Below are 21,592 nucleotides of genomic sequence, written 5' to 3' on the forward strand. Positions count from 1 at the left end.
CACAGAAGCATGCACGGATCTCATTGATCTGTGCATGCTTCTGACTTTTAGTAATAAGACATGACCATAAAATGTTTTTATTACTAAAATTCGTATGTTTCCTTTACTAAAAATCCCCAATAATCGCTTGCAAAAACCATTTTATCCTTAAAAATTGCACCCTATTACATTTGCAATTTTTGTTGTTGCGTTTTTTTTAAGACACTTAAAAAAATCGCACCCTATTACATCTAGGCCGTGGATCGGCAAATTTGCAATTTACGCCAGTGTCGGTTTTTTTCAACCAGTTAAAAAATAGGCACAGGCATTGAATAAGGTGAATCTAATATGCCCTAAAAAGGCCTATAATTGCCAAATACGTATCCCCCACACCTCCGCCACAGGAACACGCACCACCCATCTCTCACCTAAATCCACCATCCCCCACCTAAAAATGATATAGCGTGTTTTTGCGAACACTGCCAATAACACAAAATAACCCACATTACATTTTAAAAAAATGCACAACACAATTTTTTTTTCAATAAACTTTATCAAAAATTTAAATAATGTAACTTCAACGCCAATTCTGGCCAGGATTCAGACATTGTACCATGAGAACGAGTGCCTTTTTACAGGTACGATGCCAATAGAACAGAAATCTGACATATTCCACACACCAGTACAGTAGAGGCAAACACAGTGCGAATTTGCCTTGGGTAAAGAAGAACAACAGCAAATTTCCAAACAGTTTTGAAGGAACACAAAGTGCATTGATCACAACGATCAGTAGTGCGGGACAATGACACTTGGAGCAAGAGCGTCGGATAAGGTCATCAGCAGATTTTTCCAACAAAACTAAAAAAGCGTGTACAAAAAACTAATCATAAATTAAAATAACGAGGGTTGCCCAGCACAGAGGACTGTGTACTCGACATGTCAGAGTACATGCTACTGGACGAGCTGCTTATTTGGATGGAGGGGCTGGGCTGTGTGGCTCCTGCCGAAAAAATTTACGTTTGCGTAGGAGGGTTTTCCGGCGCATGCTCCATGAGGAAAGGGGGGGTGGTATGGGAAGGTGGGAGGAGGCAAATTTGGGAGATGCCAACGATCAGCCGGCACTATCTCACACGTCGGCTCCAGTTTTTGGTGCCTGGCGCGTGAGGTAGCCTCATAGACTAACCCTTTCTAGTTCATCTTTTGTTCCTCGGTCATCAAACACATCTCCGCTGCAATATAATTGCAGAATTGTTGATCCACGTCCCGGGGCCTATGCAGAACCTCCTCAGCATGTTGGAAAAACTGCTGGGAGCAATAGGAGGCAGAAGTGGCCTTCCTCGCCGTCCGCCTTGGTCTTGCAGGACGTGGCTGTGGGGTTTGCACCACCACCGGCTCATCCACTTCTGTCCTTGGTCTGTGGTAAGCTCCTCCTCCCAGCTCCGGGATAAGTTCCTGCAATATTGTAAAAGAAAAACAAAAATTAGGTCTATGTAAAAATTTGTGGGTGGCATACAAAACAAGTGTGTGTGTGTGTGTGTGTGTGTGTGTGTGTGTGTGTGTGTGTGTGTGTGTGTGTGTGTGTGTGTGTGTGTGTGTGTGTGTGTGTGTACTTGCCAGATCCAGACTCTCCTGGGCCTCCTCTTCCACAAGAACTGGAGACTCTGGATACAGATGGTCCCGTGACCTTACGCAACTCTGGCTCCAATATGAAATTTGCTATTTTCTTCTTCACCCAAGGCACATTAGCAATAGAGAGCAACTGTCACGTACAAAATGCCTAAAAATACTATTAAAAAATAATAAACAAAATTAGCACTTAATTAGCACCCCAAAAAATGCAGCCCTTAATGCGTCCCGTTCCCCCGGTCACCCCAAACATTGGTAGTGTACAGTGGTCATGTGTGCACATGCAGCACCCCCCTGCCCTCCCTCCTAACATTAGTGCATGACACATTACGTCGCACCCCAGAAAAAAAACATATTAAAAACCCCACAAAACATCATTAGTGCATGACATATTACGTTGCACCGCACAAATGCCAAAAAATATATATTTTGCACAATAATGCGGCCTGACACTTTACTCTGCACTCATCATGGCCCCCATGTGCACCCCTGTAGAGGTACAGTGTTAATTAGGGCCATAGGACATCCCCTCACAGCATGCCTCCCCATCCCCATGTGCATCCCAGTGGTGCAAGTAGAAAAAAAATGTCTTAGTGGTACTGTGTGCGCACGCCAAAGGTGCCCGGGCCAAAAAAATGGGTGTGGCCAAATGCCACATGGGGCATAGCCATTTAAAATGGGGGCATAGCCATTTAAAATGGGGGCGTGATACACATATGGGGGAGTCAGATACACAAATGCCCCACAATGCCATATACACATTGCACCCCAGTACCAGATACACATTGGCCCCTAGTGCCAGATACACATTGCCCCCACTGTGCCAGAACCACATTGCCCCCACTGTGCCAGAACCACATTGCCCCCACTGTGCCAGAAACACATTGCCCGCACTGTGCCAGAAACACATTGCCCGCACTGTGCCAGAAACACATTGCCCCCACCGTGCCAGAAACACATTGCCCCCACCGTGCCAGAAACACATTGCCCCCACCGTGCCAGAAACACATTACCCCCACCGTGCCAAATACACATTGCCCCCACCGTGCCAAATACACATTGCCCCCACCGTGCCAAATACACATTGCCCCCACCGTGCCAAATACACATTGCCCCCACCGTGCCAAATACACATTGCCCCCACCGTGCCAAATACACATTGTCCCCACCGTGCCAAATACACATTGTCCCCACCGTGCCAAATACACATTGCCCCCACCGTGCCTAATACACATTGCCCCCACCGTGCCAAACACACACTGTGAATTAGCATTTTAAAAGACACATGATACAAACTAAACGTAGCGTAAAAGTATTAATAGAATACAGAAAGCAGCTAAGCATTCAAGTTATTTTTTATGTATATATCTCGTTCCTTCAACGATTTCTACAAAAGAACTTACATGAGACCTGTTTATAAAATGCTTTACACATTAATCAGGAGCTGCCAGCTATAGGTAAAGATCCGTCATATCATTAAAAAACATCAAACATTTCAATATATCAGGATCATTCATTCAGTTACGTTGTGGAAAATGTATGATACTCTGATATGGGGGAGAAGTTGTATCGGCACACGTTATGTGTGCTGATGCTGTTTCTCCCCCATGTATTATAGCGGCGGTGCGTGCTGAATGACAGGGGCGCTACTGTATGTGCACTTGTCTATATCGGCCTTCTATCTGTAAGTTGCAGTGACTAAAATGACAACTGCGTCCATTGATTTCGATGCCCACAGCCAGGGACTGCGATGTCCCTGGCTGCGTCGACTGCCTGCTCGGGCCTGCATGTGAGATTCTGCAATAGTAGCGAGATCTTGTGAATACGCCCTGGAGCCGGCTGAGGGGAGACGCACATAATGATGCACTGCGTGCTGTAGTGGGGATCGCTGGAGGCGTGAGTTTAAACTCCCCCGCTCTGGCAAATGAGATGTTCTTACATCTCGTTGATGTAACTTCCTCCTTCGACTCGGTAAGCAGGAAGAGCCGATAGCACATCTACCCCATTGTTCCCTACACCACTTCTAGATTTCCATTTCAGATGCTGCATACAACCAAATATTTCTCAAACTCACATTTATATGTTCTCAGGTAAGTACTGTATTTATTATGCCAACATTCGGAATGCCAGCATGTTCGGTCATAATGTAGACATGATGAACATATGAAGGTTGCGGTTAGGGTAAAATAGTACTACTGACTTCCTCACTGTCAACATTATGTTAGTGAGTGTCAATTTCAGACCGTGTCGGCATTCTTGTAACAACACTACGAGTGTTAGCATGGTATACCACACCCATGTTCTCAGACTAGCAATTGTGTAAAAGGCTTTTGATTTCTTTTTAGTTGCCTTGTATATCCATATAATCTATAGCTATATATACTGAGAACTGTAGGCATGCGCCCCTCCCTCCCTCAGCTACTTAAAGGCCCTACACACTGGACGACATATTAGAAAGATATGAAAGATATCATTGAAAAATGAACAATATATCATTTAGTGAGAAGGTACAGACGATAAATGGCGCGCGTACCTTTAGTCGTTCACCTTTGGTCTATCATCGTTTATCATTGTAAGCCAATTTGGACGATATAGATGTTTGTAGTGTCAAATCGTTCATGCAAATTGTTCAGTGTCTATGCAAAAAATAATTACAGGAAAAATCGTTTATGGGGGAAATTCAGAGGTGATCGCAGCAGCAAATTTGTTAGCAGTTGGGTGAAACCATGTGCACTGCAGGTGTGGCAGATATAACATGTGCAGAGAGAGTTAGATTTAGGTGGGTTATTTTGTTTCTATCCAGGGTAAATATTGGCTGCTTTATTTTCACACTGCAATTTAGATTTCAGTTTGAACACACCCCACCCAAATCTAACTCTCTCTGCCAGAGCCGGCCCTAACCAATATGATGCCCTAGGCAAGATTTTGGCTGGTGCCCCCTTGCACCGCCGCTAGTTCTGCAGGAGATGCCTGGCATGATTCAGCTGGCAGCTCTGCTAACGTCTGGTGCCTTTTGTTTATGAAAATGCATCATATTATTTGCATTGCTATGTGGCTAGGATGCACAAGCAGCTTCTGCTGATTAAAATGATATGCAGCATGCCTATATTGTGTGTGCGACTGTGGCTGTATCTGCATACGAAATGCTACATTACAGTGATTTCCAGGAATACACTGCAACGTAGCATTTCGTATGCAGATACAGCCGCAGTCACACGCAGAATATAGGCATGCTGCATATCATTTTAATCAGCAGAAGCTGCTGGTGCCCCTAAGCATACCAAATGCCCTAGGCATTTGCCTGGTTTGCCTATGCCTAAGATCGGCTCTGCTCTCTGCACATGTTACATCTGCCGCCACCCCTTCCAGTGCACATGGTTTTGCCCTACTGCGATCAACTCTGAATTGGGCCAATTGTTCATATCATTCATCATTCAAATTGCTCGGTGTGTAGGGCCCTTTAGGCAAGGCAGACCACCAGAAGAAAAAGACCTTTGATAAGTATAGCAGGAAGCTGGCAGGTCGAGGGTGGAGTAGTTGTAGTATAGATATAATTTCCCCTTCCTCCGGTTCTAGTGGTAAGGCCTTTTTAATTTGAAAGCTTCAATGGTAGAACAGGACTCCCTATTAGATATGGACACCACCTCTTGATTTTTTGACCCATCTGTGACAATCTAATTCGCCTCGGCAAAGGGCATACCATTTCTGCACATAGCAAATAAATTTATACCATACCTCAGTGATCTCTGTGAATTGCACTGATTATGGTACTTATGGGGAAATTCTAGAGCTTTTCCTTGGATATGCCCAGGTAAGATGGATCAGTAAAGCATGGAGGTTGTGATTCGTGGGTGGGAGCATTGTTTCACCTAGTTATTAAATAAATTAACTAGGCTCTTTTGGCTGATATCAAGTGCATATGCCCATGTACACTGTGGGGTTTAATGGCGCCCCAGTATGCAATGGGCTGTTACTTGATCGTTTGGCTACGGGTCGAGGCAGCAGAGAAAGCCTGGAATATTGAGCCCCTGGAGCAGCGTCCCAGGGGGGTACAGTACATCACTGAGGTGTCAGGGATCATCATGTGATCACTGTGCGCCTTTCCCCACTTTTTTCTTTTGCTGCATGGCCCCTCCTGTGCTTGACCTTTTGGCTGAGTGGGATAATTTTTATATTAGCTCAGCCATGGGCTACGTTCCATACCCACTCAGGAATATGAATTTTTTCGCCCTCTCATTTTAACTTGTTTTGGTGTTTTTTCTTGGGATTGGAGGTTTTAGTATGCCCTTGTGGGCTCAGTATACTCAAAATAGAGAGGGTGGCGGTCCCATTACCATTATCATTCTTCTCAACCTCCCTCCAGAGGATGGAGAGGAAGAATCTAGTCACTACCTACAGCTTTGGGGGATGCCATGGGAAGGGGATCCTCCTAAGCCTTGTCCTGAAGAAGCCGCCAATTAAACAATGACAATTAAATACAGGTTGAGTATCCCATAACCAAATATTCCGAAATACGTAATATTCCGAAATACGGAATTTTTTGAGTGAGAGTGACATAGTGAAACCTTTGTTTTCTGATGTCTCAATGTACGCAAACTTTGTTTAATACACAAAGTTATTAAAAGTATTGTATTAAATGTCCTTCAGGCTGTGTGTATAAGGTATATATTAAACATAAATGAATTGTGTGAATGTACACACACTTTGTTTAATGCACAAAGTTATTAAAAATATTGGCTAAAATTACCTTCAGGCTGTGTGTATAAGGTGTATATGAAACATAATAGGATTTTGATAACCTACCGGTAAATCCTTTTCTCCTAGTCCGTAGAGGATGCTGGGGACGACATCAAGACCGTGGGGTATAGACGGGATCCGCAGGAGACATGGGCACTCTGAAGACTTTTCATTGGGTGTGAACTGGCTCCTCCGTCTATGCCCCTCCTCCAGACCCCAGTTGTAGGAACTGTGCCCAGGGAGACTGACATTTCGAGGAAAGGAATTACTTAACTAGTGGGGAGATATCTACCACCTCACACCCTCAACCATGCCGCACACATGGCATTCAACATAACACACGCCAACAGGCATGAACTAATTGCAGCAACATGCTGAAACCAAGATAACACAACTTGTGTAACTCTAATAACTAAACTGCATGTAAAGTACGCACTGGGACGGGCGCTCAGCATCCTCTACGGACTAGGAGAAAATTATTTACCGGTAGGTTATCAAAATCCTATTTTCTCATACGTCCTAGAGGATGCTGGGGACGACATCAAGATCATGGAGTCTATACCAAAGCTCCAGTACAGGTGGGAGAGTGCGGATGACCCTGCAGCACCGATTGACCAAACTTTAGGTCCTCATCGGCCAAGGTGTCAAACTTGTAGAACTTAGCAAATGTGTTTGACCCTGACTAGGTAGCTGCTCGGCAAAGTTGTAATGCCGAGACCCCCCCAGGCAGCCGCCCAGGATGAGCCCACCTTCCTAGTGGAGTGGGCCTTTACCGACGTCGGTAACGGCAATCCAGCCGTAGTATGAGCTTGCTGAATCGTATTTCTAATCCAACGTGCAATAGTCTGCTTGGAAGCAGGACAGCCAATCTTGTTGTGATCATAAAGGACAATCAGAGCCTCTGTTTTCCGTATACGAGCTGTTCTAGCAACATAGATTTTCAAAGCTCTAACCACATCTAGAGACTTTGAATCAGTGAATGTGTCAGTAACTACTGGCACCACAATAGGTTGGTTTATGTGAAAAGCAGAAACCACCTTTGGAAGAAAATGTTGGCGAGTTCGCAACTCTGCCCTATCTTCATGGAAAATCAGGTAAGGGTTCTTGTGAGACAAGGCCCCCAATTCAGACACCCGCCTTGCGGATGCCAATGCCAGATGCATCACCACTTTCCAAGTGAGAAACTTCAACTCTATCTTTTGTAGAGGCTCAAACCAATCCGATTGACGGAACTGCAATACCATGTTAAGGTCCCATGGTGCCACTGGAGGCACGAATGGAGGCTGGATGTGCAGAACCCCTTTCACGAAGGTCTGAACCTCTGGAAGAGAGGCCAATTGTTTTTGGAAGAACACTGACATGGCCGAAATCTGGACCTTGATTGATCCCAATCGTAGGCCTGTCTCCACACCATCCTGCAAAAAAATGGAGAAAACGTCCTAAGTGAAACTCTTCCGCAGGAGCTTTCTTGGATTCACACCAAGACACATATGTTCTCCAAATACAGTGGTAATGTTTTGATGTTACTCCCTTTCTGGCCTGAATAAGGGTGGGGATGACCTCCTTAGGAATACCCTTCCTGGCTAGGATACGGCGCACAACAGCCATGCCGTCAAACGTAGCCGCGGTAAGTCTTGGTACACACACGGCCCCTGCTGCAGCAGGTCCTCCTGAAGAGGAAGAGGCCGAGGATCTCCTATGAGTAACTGCTGAACATCTGGGTACCAAGCCCTTCTTGGCCAGTCTGGGGCAATGAAGATTGCTCGAACCCTTGTCCTTCTTATGATCCTGAGTACTTTTGGGATCAGCGGAAGTGGAGGGAAAACATACACTGACGGAAACACCCACTGGGTCACCAGTGCATCCACTGCTACTGTTTGAGGGTCTCTCGACCTGGAACAGTATCTCTGAAGCTTCTTGTTGAGACGAGACGCCATCATGTCTATTTGAGGAACTCCCCAAAGACTTGTCACCTCTGCGAAGACTTCTTGGTGGAGGCCCCACTCTCCTGGATAGAGATCGTTTCTGCTGAGAAAGTCTGCTTCCCAGTTGTCTACTCCCGGAATTAATATTGCCGACAGAGCTTGTAAATGTTTTCCTGCCCAGCGGAGGATTTTTGTCGCCTCTGCCATTGCCGCTCTGCTTTTCGTTCCGCCCTGCCTGTTTATGTATGCGACTGCTGTTACATTGTCTGTCTGGATCTGCACGGGGCGGTCTTGAAGAAGATGTACCGCTTGTTGAAGGCCGTTGTAAATGGCTCTTAGCTCCAGAACGTTTATGTGAAGGCAGGCTTCCTGTTGTGACCAACGTCCCTGGAAGTTTTCTCCCTGAGAGACTGCTCCCTAGCCTCGGAGACTTGCATCCGTGGTTACTAGGACCCAGTCCTAAATCCTGAACCTGCGTCCCTCTAGCAAGTGAGAGCTGTGCAACCACCACAGGAGCGAAATCCTGGTTTTTGACAACAGGATTATCTTTCTGTGCATGTGTAGGTGTGACCCCGACCACTTGTCCAACAGGTCCCACTGGAATACTCTGGCATGAAACCTGCCAAACTGTATGGCCTCGTAGGCTGCCACCATCTTCCCCAACAACCGAATGCACTGATGGATCGACACACTTGATGGTTTCAATATCTGTTTTACCATTTTCTGGATTTCCAGAGCCATTTCCAGCGGAAGAAATACTCTCTGACCTTCTGTGTCCAGAATCATCCCGAGGAAAGACAACCTTGTCGTCGGTTCCAACTGTGACTTTGGGTAATTTATGATCCACCCGTATTGTTGGAGTATTGACAGGGAGAGGGATATATTTTGTAATAACTGCTCCCTGGATCTCGCCTTTATCGTCCAGATAAGGGATTATATTGACTCCTTTCTGACGAAGGAGGACCATCATTTCCGCCATCACCTTGGTGAATACCCTCGGTGCCGTGGAGAGACCGAAATGTAACGTCTGGAATTGGTAATGGCAATCCTGAATTGCGAATCTCAGATAAGCCTGGTGAGGAGGATAAATGGGAACATGCAGGTAAGCATCCTTTATGTCCACCGACACCAAGTAGTCCCTCTCCTCCAGACTGGCAATCACCGCCCGAAGTGATTCCATCTTGAGCTTGAACTTTTTCAGGAAGAAATTCAGATCTTTTAAATTTAGGATCGGTCTGACCGAGCCGTCCGGCTTCGGAACAACAAAGAGGCTTGAATAAAAACCCCGCCCTTGTTGTGACAACGGTACCAGGACTATGACCTGGTCTTGACATAATTTTTGGATTGCCGCTGTTACTGCTTCTCTCTCTGTCGGAGAAGCTGGCAAGGTCGATTTGAAAAATCGGCATGGTGGAACTTCTTGAAACTCTAGTTTGTATCCCTGGGATACTATTTGCAACACCCAGGGGTCCAGGCGAGACAGAATCCAATCCTGATTGAAGAGTCTGAGACGTGCCCCCACCCGAGCGGCCTCCCGCAAGGGAGTTCCAGCATCATGCTGGGGATTTGGCAGAATTAGGGGTAGACTTTTGCTCTTGGGAACCTGGAGCAGGTGTGGTCTTCTTTCCCTTTCCCCTACCTGCAAAGAAGGGGGAACCTCTCATCTTTTTGTATTTATTGGGCCGAAAGGACTGCATTTGCGGGTGATAGGTCTTTTTTGCCGGTGCAGGCGCAGAGGCCAAAAATGTTGACTTACCTGCGGTAGCCGCTGAGACTAACGCATCCAGGCCATCGCCAAATAAGGCCTCACCTTTATATGGGAGAGCCTCCATGTTTCTTTTGGAATCTGCATCCGCGTTCCACTGGCGAATCCACAATGCCCGCTTAGCCGATACTGCCATGGTAACGGTTTGTGAACTCAAGAGTCCAATATCCTTCATTGCTTCCAGCATGTAGGCGGCAGCGTCCTTGATATTCCCTAATTTAAGGAGTATCTCATCTTTATCAATCGTGTCAATTTCTGATGACACGCTTTCTGACCATTTTTCAATAGCGCGACTCACCCATGCGCAGGCAATAGTGAGCCTGAGCAGTGTACCATTGGTAACATAAATGGATTTCAATGTTGTTTCCATTTTGCGGTCTGCCGGCTCTTTAAGAGAAGCCATGCCAGGAGCAGGGAGAATTACCTTCTTCGTTAACCTGGAAACTGCACTGTCTAACACAGGGGGTGACTCCCATTTTTTCCTGTCTTCGACCGGGAAAGGATAAGCTATGTGAATACTTTTGGGAATACAACATTTTTCATCAGGATTCACCCACATTCCTTCAAACAGAGCATTTAGTCCGTGTGAAGGAGGGAACGTGACTTTGGATTTCTTTTCCTTACATAAATAAGCTTTTTCCTGAGGTACAGGAGTGCTTTCTGTAATCTCTAACACGTCCCTTACAGCCACAATCATATATTGTATACTTTTTGCCAATTTATGATCTATCTCTCTGGATTAACTATCGTCGACACAAGAATCAGAATCCATGTCGGTATCAGTGTTTACAACATTTGCAAGTGGTCTCTTATGTGACCCAGAGGGGCCCCCCGCATAAGGAATAACAGCATCCTGAAAAATCACATCTTCCACAGATTTTCTACAGCATGCAGCCTTAGATTCAGACTTATCCAATCTACGGTTAATCAGATGCATACTGAGGGTAATTCTGAGTTGATTGCAGCAGGAACTTTGTTAGCAGTTGGGCAAAACCATGTGCACTGCAGGGGAGGCAGATATAACATGTGCAGAGAGAGATAGATTTGGGTGTGGTGAGTTCAATCTGCAATCTAAATTGCAGTGTAAAAATAAAGCAGACAGTATTTACCCTGCACAGAAACAATATAACTCACCCAAATCTAACTCTCTCTGCAAATGTTATATCTGCCCCCCCCCCCCCCTGCAGTGCACATGGTTTTGCCCAACTGCTAAAAACTTTCCTGCTGCGTTCAACTTGGAATTACCCCCACTGTCACGTAGCTCTTTCACCCATGCAGGCTCCTGGTGTGCCGGTAGCGCCGCCACATTACAACTCTGTGTCCCTAAAATGGCTTCCTCCGGGGAGGAACTCCCTGCCTCAGACATGCCTCACACGTGTACACCACACTCACAGACACACTGGGACATATTTTGGGGACAGACCCACAGTAAAATCTGTCAGAGGGACACAGGATAGGAGCAGCCAGTTCACAAACCCAGCACCAGTATTGCCTGTGAACACAGTATGTCCACAGCCCAAAAGCGCATTTAAATAGTAATATACACTATCAAATGCACCACAATCGCTTTGTGCCCCCCTTTATAGCACCCTGTACTTGTCAGAAGTGGAGGAGAGGACCAGCAGCCTGAGGAGAGAGAGAAAATGGCGCTGGCTGGTAGTGTGCTGGCTGCCTGAGGAAGAAGCTCCGCCCCCACAATGGCGCGTCCTTACACTCAGTATATGACCTATTATTTATACTGGCTGGGGGTAGGGCTGTGCCAGCGGCATCTTATGCCCCCTTGAGGTGTTTTTCTTGCTGCCCAGGGCGCCCCTGCGCCCTGCACCCTGCCTGTGTGTGTGGGCAGCAATGGCGCACTGCGCTCGCGCCAGCCACGCCGCACCTCCTCCGTCACTTACTTGATTGAAGATTATTCTTCTCATACTCACCTGTCTTCTGACTTCTGGCTCTGCGAGGGGGGTGACGGCGTGCTGTGGGAGTGAGCATCTAGACACGGCTAGCGTTCAGTACCTTTCAGGAGCTAATGGTGTCCTGTTAGCGAGAAGCAGAGCCATGAAACTCTGAGCAAGTTGGTTCTGCTTCTGCCCCCTCAGTCCCACGAAGCAGGGAGTCTGATGCCAGCAGATCTCCCTGAAAATAAAAAACCTTACATAAGTCTTTTCAGAGAAACTCAGTAGAGCTCCTCAGAGTGCATCCAGTCGACCTGGGCACATTTCTAAAACTGAGGTCTGGAGGAGGGGCATAGAGGGAGGAGCCAGTTCACACCCAATGAAAAGTCTTCAGAGTGCCCATGTCTCCTGCGGATCCCGTCTATACCCCATGGTCTTGATGTCGTCTCCAGCATCCTCTAGGACGTATGAGAAAAATGCATTCTGTGCTTAGACTTAGGTCCCATCGCCATGATATCTCATTATGGTATGCAATTATTCCAAAATACGGAAAAATCCGATATCCAAAATACTTCTAGTCCCAAGCATTTTGGATAAGGGATAAGGGATTCTCAACCTGTACAAGGAAATAAAAGGAAAAATTATACCACTATGCAATAGTAGTGAAAGAGGGGTTGCATGTAAGTTAAAATAAATAAATAATTTCATATATGCGTGTGTGTGTGTGTGTGTGTGTGTGTGTGTGTGTGTGTGTGTGTGTGTGTGTGTGTGTGTATACAGTGGGGATTGAAAGTTTGGGCACCCCAGGCAAAAATTAATTTTAATGTGCAAAAAGAAGCCAAGGAAAGATGGAAAAATCTCCAAAGGGTATCAAATTACAGATTAGACATTCTTATAACATGTAAAAAAAAGTTTGATTTTATTTCCATCATTTACACTTTCAAAAGAACAGAAAACAAAAAATGGCGTCTGCAAAAGTTTGGGCACCCTGCAGAGTTAATACCTTGTACTGCCCCCTTTGGACAGCTGAGACCTGGAAGTGTCATGGATTGTTCTCAATCATCGTCTAGAAAGACCAGGTGATGTCAATCTCAAAAGTTTTAAAAGCCCAGACTCATCTGACCTTGCTCCAACAATCAGCACCATGGGTTCCTCTAACCAGTTGTGTAGAACACTGAAAGTGAGAATAGTTGACGCTCACAAAGCAGGAGAAGGCTATAAGAAGATAGCAAAGCGTTATCAGATGCCCATATCCTCTGTTCGGAATGTAATTAAGAAATGGCAGTCATCAGGAACAGTGGAAGTTAAAGCAAGATCTGGAAGACCAAGAAAAATATCAGACAGAACAGCTCGCAGGATTGTGAGAAAAGCAAGTCAAAATCCACGTTTGACTGCACGATCCCTTCAGGAAGATCTGGCAGACACTGGAGTTGTGGTACACTATTCCACTATAAAGAGATACTTGTACAAATATGGTCTTCATGGAAGAGTCAACAGAAGAAAACCTCTTCTACGTCCTCACCACAAAAATAAGCGTTTGAAGTTTGCAAATGAACTTATAGACAAGCCTGATGCATTTTGGAGTAAAGTTCTGTGGACCAATGAGGTTAAAATAGAACTTTTTGGCCGGAATGAGCAAAGGTACGTTTGGAGAAGGAAGGGCACAGAATTTAATGAAAAGAACCTCTGTCCAACTGTTAAGCATGGGGGTGGATCAATTATGCTTTGGGTTTGTATTGCAGCCAGTGGCACAGGGAACATTTCATGAGTAGAAGGAAAAATGGATTCAATAAGATTCCAGCAAATTTTGAACGCTAACTTGATGTCATCTGTGAAAAAGCTGAAGTTAAAGAGAGGCTGGCTTCTACAAATGGATAATGATCCTAAACACACCTCAAAATCCACGGTTGATTACATCAAGAGGCGTAAACTGAAGATTTTGCCATGGCCTTCACAATCTCCTGACCTCAACATAATTGAAAATCTATGGATAGACCTTAAAATAGCAGTGCGTCACAGACAGCCCAGGAATCTCAAAGAACTGGAAGACTTTTGTAAGGAAGAATGGGCGAAGATACCTCAAACAAGAATTGAAAGACTCTTGGCTGGCTACAAAAAGCGTTTACAAGCTGTGATACTTGCCAAAGGGGGCAGTACAAGGTATTAACTCTGCAAGGTGCCCAAACTTTTGCAGATGCCATATTTTGTTTTCTGTTCTTTTGAAAGTGTAAATGATGAAATAAAATCAAACTTTTTTTGACATGCTATAAGAATGTCTAATCTGTAATTTGATGCCTTTTGGAGATTTTTCCATCTTTCCTTGGCTTCTTTTTGCACATTAAAATGAATTTTTGCCTGGGGTGCCCAAACTTTCGATCCCCACTGTGTGTGTGTGTGTGTGTGTGTGTGTGTGTGTGTGTGTGTGTGTGTGTATGTATATATATATATATTGTAACACTGTAGGGGTGCAAGGCGCCTTTTCCTGGGGAATATGGCAGCACGCAGCAGCTGAGGAACAACACAAGTCCAGTTTCTGGTACAACTGGCCCCGGCCAGTTTTATTGAAACAGAAAATAAAACAAACACCAAAAGAAAATACCTTGCCTGTCCGGCACTAACTAAACACAAGATGTTCCTAACTATCACTAAACAAAAAAACACAGAGTTCTCCAGTAAACACTGTATAGCTCACTTGTATCAGGAAGCGTGTCTCTCACACAGACCCCTCCAGTCTTCCCAGGCAGTCTGCCCATACTAATCAGGCTAGCAGCCCTATAATACTCTTACACAGCTGAAACCCTGATTAGCCCTCTGTGAGGCCTAAGACCCGAACTGGGCCCAATGTCTAGAACTCGCCTTATCTCTCTCTCAGAGCCTTTACCCAGCTTTTACAGCAAACTGAAAAGGTTCTGACAAAACAAAAGCATTTTTCCTAGAAGTTTTCATTTTCTAAAACATGTAAGACAAGAACCTGGGACAAACATACCTGCCCTCAAACACTATCCCAGTGTTCTTGTCACAATATATATACACACATACTGTACATTGTCTGTGTTTTGTGGAGGGAGATGTGGAGGGTGTTAAACAGGCAGGTGTTTCCACTAATTGTTTATGCTTCGATTCATGTCCACTTATATAGATGTACCTTTTAATTTATAATGCTTATATTGCATACTTTCTATGTACTTAAGTACAGTTATTAGCCATAGAAAATTCTTGTATCTATAACCCAGAGAGTGTGCTATTCATAAAAATACTTTAAAATAATCTCAGATATTGTTAATTCCAGTATGTTCCTGAAATGTGTGCACGTGTATTGGTGAATGATAAATTATTAAACCAAAATTCTGCACATTTCTCTAGTTGGGCATTCAGAGTACCGGTTTAGAGACAATAACACACCAGGGGACACTCATGTGCACACCCGAGGGCTTAGTGAGGAGGAACAGCTGCAACAAGCCATAAGGAACAGCCTTAATGAAAGAGGTATGCATTTTATCACTTTGCTGATTTAAATTAGCTGGGAAAATAAATAGCGTGTTAAATAGTGAATGTGCTTGAAGATTACTAGGCTCACATCTATAGTATGTGCTCAGTAATGAGGTCTGAGACTGTGCGTCTTTCCATCTCTATCCTTTTGCACCAATCCATTTATACTGGTCCTGGTGCAGGTTGTGTAGCCTATCCTTCCTGAAATTGATATGTATGCATGAGATGTTGAGGTTTTTTGTATTTGTTAGAGAATTATTAAACGGTTTATTAATTCCTGATAGCAACTGCAAGCAAAACCATTTCCTATAAACATTGCTTATAAGTGTATGAGTCGTATGCCTGGCATAAAGCGGGCGTGTCAGCTATGATGAGAACTTGCATGTATTTTGCGATAACCACAGTGGCTGTCACTATTGACTTGTGCACACACATATACTGTTGTACACAGTTACAAGAGGTAACTGTAATAAGATATACAAAGGGATTCCCTAACAAATCTGGTGTATATCACATAGCCAGTGCAAAGGTCTTGTTATTTTTATGGGCGTACATACAGATATGGGGTTTGGTCTGCTAAAGTGATAATAATATTCACCAGACAAATATATTCACCAGACAAAACAAGGAAGTTTACATGGTATGTTTCTACATACAGTACATATATTGAGAAAAAGCACATTGAATAAGAACGTATACACTGAGACTTAAAGAACTAGTACAGTGATCAGAGTAAAAGCAAAGACTGACAGTCAAACCCAGCTTAATAAACAAGATCAGCAGCACCTTGCAGTTGTCTATAAATGCATTGAAAATGTAATAGGAATTATACTATACATACATAACAAAAAAAAAATATGATCTGATGCACTTTGGTGAAGGACATATAATTTCTTATGATCAGAGCGTTTTCTGCACATGTCTGTTTATTTTATATCATGCATCTTTGTTGTCATTTTACTGATAACAGGCCCTTTGGGGTATTCACAATACAGCCAAGGCCAAGGGGGATGCGGTCAAGATCCCGCTGGACGGAATCCCGGTGGTCGGAATACCGACACCGGAATCCTGACCGGCACAATCCCGACATACAGTATTCTCCCTCCGTGGGTGTCCACAACACCCATAGAGGGAGAATAAATTAGTGTGCCAAGCGTAGCGAGGCACCGTGCCCGCAGCCTAAACTACCTTTGATAAAGCTGCAGTGCCTGCAGCGAAACGCGTCAGGAGGCTATCTTGGTCTTTATCTATGCTGGTTTTACTGCCATATTTCATCCGGACCAATTTACTGGACTTTGTCAACTGCAGAAGAAGTCTGGTGACTATTTACTTCTGGAGCACCACCAACCCTTCAATTATAAAGAGGACACTGCGACAGCATGAGGATCCCAAGCCTGGCTGGTTTTGAGTACAACATCAAAGACACTCTTAAGGGACTACACCTCTAGCGGTTCTGGGTAAAGTTATTTGGTGAGACTGTGCCGTCAGTATGCTCTGCAGTCCAGTATATTTAATAGGAACGGAACGCTCAGTTATAGGCAGTTACAGTAATTGACCCATTTTTCTGTTGTTTTTATTGTTATGAATTTCTGAAAATTGTGTTTACAGTTTTAATGAGGCCTAATTTTATATCTTATTAAATGTGAATTATTTATCACTCAATCCTTCTTATTTATACATTTATTTATTAACACACTAGCGCTGCTATCTTTCTGTTGTGTTTTTTCTGGGAGAGTAAGCAGGTATGTCTTATGAGTATCCTTTCTCAGGAAAGAGGTGATGCTTGTATTCTGATGGAAAAGTAAAGTGTAATCAGGTTGACCACCATTAGCTTTGAAATTTCCGTAGTATCTTCCCAGGCTGTATAATTAGGGCAATAATGGGATAATCTACTATTTATTTATTAAATTAGTTATACAAGGAATTAGCTCTGACTGCAGGAATGGTATACTCTGCATTTGGGTCTGGGTCTTTATCAGAAAGGGTTTCCCTATTTACAAGACAGGCCTCAATTGGCTTATGTCACACTTGTACTTGAATTTGTTTGTGGAACCGGGTTTGAGTCTCTGTCTGGAATGGACTCTAATGCTGTTGATAATAAACCGGATGGTCTTTAATCCTATAGATTGTACTTGCGAGCAGGGCCTTCCTACCTCTGTCTGTTTGCGTTTGCCCAGTTTTGTGCTATTACTGTTGTTCGAATTGTAAATTGCAGCAGAATATGCTGCGCTTTATAAGAAACTGTTAATAATTAAGTTCTGTTCAACAACTGAAATCACGGGTACTCTGAAACAGAGAATGCTCTGTGTTCTGGATGATGCTTAGTGCGTCCTGGGACTGGACACTGTAGATTCAATGGAGCAGGAACTAGGCTTTAGATTGATGCTGAACGCTGTGGGAGCAGTGGGACTACAGCTAAGCTCCAGACTGACAGCGGTGGTTCTGGACACAGTGGTAGCAGAGGAACTGCAGCTTGACACTGAGCTGGAACTGGAGATTCTGGACGCTGTAGGGACAACGGGTCTGCGGCTGAACACTGAGCTGATACCAGTGATAGTGGATGCTGTGGTGACAGTAGGACTGCAGCTGAACCGTACTTGGACTGGATCGGAATGTATACATACTAGGACTGAACCGGTGGATAAGGGCTAGGGCTGGACCAAACCGGATCCAGGCTAGGACTGGACTGGACTGGATCTGGGCTAGGACTGAACCAGAATGGATTCGGGATTGAACTGACCCGGAGTGGATCCAGACTTGGACTGAACCGGACTAGATCCGGGCTTGGACTGACTGGAACTGACAATGCAGCTTAGAAGGTAACTGCACTGGTATGTACTTGATGCTGAGTATAGCTCTGAGGAGCACAAGTATTACAGAACACAGTAAGAATTGAGTTAGACTTTACTCTGAATATAGCTGAGTCTGGAAAGAACTGGAGTGATTGCATACCTCCCAACATGACCCTCTCCAGGAGGGACACAATGTTCTGCTTCTGGACTTTTCTTTTAATTTATGATTGCAGGCACCTGTGTTGAACAGGTTAATGGATAAGAAAGGTGTTTCAGCACGGGTGATGGCAATCATACATTAAGAGGGAAGTCCAGGAGCAGAGCATTCTGTCCCTCCTGGAGAGGGTCATGTTGGGAGGTGCAGTATGCATACCTCCCGACTTTTCTAGCCTATAAAGAGGGACATCCGAAAAGGGGGCATGGCCAAAGAAAAGGGGGCGTGTCTTCGTGGGAGGACCCGCGATCGCGAGCCACCTCCCCGCTTTCGTCACTGAGGGGGCATGCCCAGCGCTCTGTGAGCCGCTGGCAGGCCCCCTCTCCCTCTGTCATCTGTGAATATGCTAAGCAGGGCAGCAAGAGACAGAGCCTCCTAACTGCCCCCACCGCGGGACACTGCGGCCCGCGGGATGGACAGCGGGACAGTCCCCAAAAAACGGGACTGTCCCGCGAAAAACGGGACAGTTGGGAGGTATGCAGTATGTATTGCAGGACACTGGTAGAAGGAGTCTGTGCTGCTGGGCACTGGTAGAATGGCTGGAAGTAGAGGTAGAGTACTCGTTGAATCATATGTTAACTTGCTGGGGATTAAGGAATTAACAGCATGCCAATGTTCAGGATATCTGCTGCAGATTTAGAAATGCACTGTTACTGCAATTGCTAAAAGATCTGTGATTTAACACTGAAATCAGGATCCTGCAGGCTGGAGACAGATGAATTATCTGGTAGATAATTAGCCGGAGTGAGGTAAAGCAGTCTTGGACACAGGCACTTGCTAAGGCTGCAGACTAGAAGCTAGTGAGCTCAGCAGGTTTCCGTAGGCTGAGATCAAAGGCTGAAGTCTGTATGCAATTACTGCAAAGCAGAAATCTGTGGTAACCAGAAAACTATAGAACTACAGAAAGGAATTGATGGTGTAATTCTTCTAATGTGTCTGAAATTAAAATCTCATAGCAAATAGATTGCTGCATAGGAAATTTGCATTCTGGGACTGAGCAGTGGAGGAACTGTGGGAGGCAATGGAGTCGGCTGCCGCCGGATTCCTGACCTGTAGGGGGCACGTCTCCTACATTGTCCCCCACTGCCCGCTGATCCATCGCCGCTGCTGCATTCTCTTTTCAGATGGAGGAGCAGAGCTGTGTCAGTGACATGGCAGCTGCCTCCTCGTATCTCCAGGGAGCCGCACTGGCTGCAGCTAGGGGGAGCTCCAGAGTGCAGATCCTCCCGAGCCCTTCCAATTGATCTGGCCGGGTGAAGCACTCTGCACTCTCTGATTCTCCCTCCGTCCAGGCCTAGGTCGGCACTGGCAGCACCTGCCTCAAAGTGCACTGTGCGTGTCTGTGGCGCATGTGGGGAGTGGTGGCTGCCAGGGTTACTGTAATAATTGTGAGTGAAAGAGGCGAGTGTGTGTAAGCGAAAGAGGTGTGTGTGTAAGCGAAAGAGGCATGTGTGTAAGTGAAAGAGGTGCGTGTAAGTGAAGGAGGAGTGTGTAAGTTAAAGAGGAGTGTGTGTGTGTAAGTGAGAGGTGCGTGTGTGCCTATAAGTGAAAGAGGTGTGTGTAAGTGAAAGAGGCGTGTGTGTAAGCGAAAAAGGCGTGTGTAAGCAAAAGGGGAGTGTGTGTAAGCGAAATAGGCGTGTGTGTATTTAAGTGAAAGAGGCATGTGTGAGTGAAAGGCATGTGTGTGTTTAAGCGAAAGAGGCATGTGTGTATAAGTGAAAGGAGTGTGTAAATGAAAGAGGCGTGTGTGTGTAAGCGAAAGAGGCGTGTGTGTGTAAGTGAAAGAGTCATGTGTGTATTTGTATATATTGTCTCACCGTTGAGCCAAAATCTTCATCGGGACCTGCTGGCAGATGAAGGAGTACTGTAGATGTGCTATAAAGGTATACTGGTGTCTATTTTATACTGATGACTGACATATATGTTGGGGAGGGGAGCACCAACATTTATCATGCCTCCGGGCGACTGGGGCGAACTTACGCCACTGTGACTGAGTGAATCCATTTTGAAGGTAGAAGAGTAATTAATACAAGATATAGGAGTATATTCAATTGAAGTCGAAAACTGCCGTCTGTCGACCTGATTCGACCTATTCAATATTTTGCTAAATTTTTCGACAAGTCGATAAATTCAACTTGTCGAAAAGCACGTGGATCGGCGGAATAGCTGCCGATCCACGTGTTTATGTCAAAAACGGGGCCAAATCCGACAGGTTTTGGCTCCAATTTCGACCATCTCAGTCCGACATCAAAATGATGTCGGACTGAGATGCGGACCCAGAGGAGGCGAGGGGGGGAGCCGCAGGGAGACGGGGGGACAGCTGGCGGGCATACAGGGAGATCAGCTCTACAGTAGCGCTGCAGCAGGGGGTCACACAGCCGCGCCGCTCACGGCAGCTTCCACCAGGCTCCAGCACACTGCTGGAGCCGGGTGGAAACTGCCATGAGGTCGGGCGGCTGAGTGACATCCTGCTGCAGCGCTACTGTAGCGCTGATCTCCCTGTATGCCCGCCGGCTGTCCCCCCGCGGCTCGCCCCTCTTCTCCTCTGCGTCCCATCTAAATTCGACTTGAAAAAGTCGAATTTTAGATGGGATTGAATAGGGGTTGTCGGATCCATTCTGACAAATACATGTCGGAATGGATCCGACTTTAATTGAATATACCCTATAGTCTTATATTTGAGAAATACAGTACATTATAAAACAATAAGAATGATATAGGACAGTGTTTTTATAATTGGGGATTTATCCTTTCATTTGCATTTATACACTTTATATACTTGTATCTACTTGATTTTAGTTATTAGACATATTACTCTAGATTCAGTATTCAGACATTATGCTGTGCATGAAAATACTTCAAATATTCTTCATTACGACACATTTGTGAACTGCTTGCACATTTATTGGTGAATGTTACTGTACTAAACTAAACTGTGCACTTTTCCCTAGGTGGGCGTCCAGAGTCCCGGGTTCGAGATAATAACACACCAGGAGACATTAATGTGCACACCCGAGGGCTTAGTGAGGAGGAACAGCTGCAACAAGCCATAAGGAACAGCCTTAATGAAAGAGGTATGCATTTTATGCCTTCGTGGATTTAAATTAGCTGGGAAAATAAATAATGTGTTAAATAGTGAATGTGCTTGAAGACTACTAGGCATGTGTTATCGAAAG

General features: G+C 45.1%; 1 protein-coding gene and 1 long non-coding RNA gene across 3 annotated transcripts in view; one reads left to right on the forward strand and one right to left on the reverse strand.

Moving 5' to 3' along the window:
* RHBDD1 (rhomboid domain containing 1) overlaps positions 1-21,592 on the forward strand; it is a 292,572-nt gene that overhangs the window by 214,093 nt on the left and 56,887 nt on the right. Inside the window, exons 6-7 of one of the 2 annotated variants that reach the window (XM_063916024.1) lie at positions 15,285-15,407; positions 21,368-21,490. In XM_063916024.1, coding sequence (XP_063772094.1) covers positions 15,285-15,407; positions 21,368-21,490 — 246 coding nt within the window. The remainder of the gene's footprint in view (positions 1-15,284; positions 15,408-21,367; positions 21,491-21,592) is intronic. The other variant, XM_063916025.1, reaches the window with a different exon arrangement.
* Positions 560-14,659, reverse strand: LOC134909294 (uncharacterized). The gene is made up of 4 exons (XR_010175880.1): positions 14,614-14,659; positions 4,139-4,241; positions 1,594-1,765; positions 560-1,431 (listed from the first exon to the last, which is right to left on the reverse strand). It is a non-coding gene; the product is annotated as an uncharacterized LOC134909294 (long non-coding RNA).

The sequence above is a fragment of the Pseudophryne corroboree genome, chromosome 4 (assembly GCF_028390025.1).
Source record: "Pseudophryne corroboree isolate aPseCor3 chromosome 4, aPseCor3.hap2, whole genome shotgun sequence".
Classification (NCBI taxonomy): Eukaryota; Metazoa; Chordata; class Amphibia; order Anura; family Myobatrachidae; genus Pseudophryne; species Pseudophryne corroboree.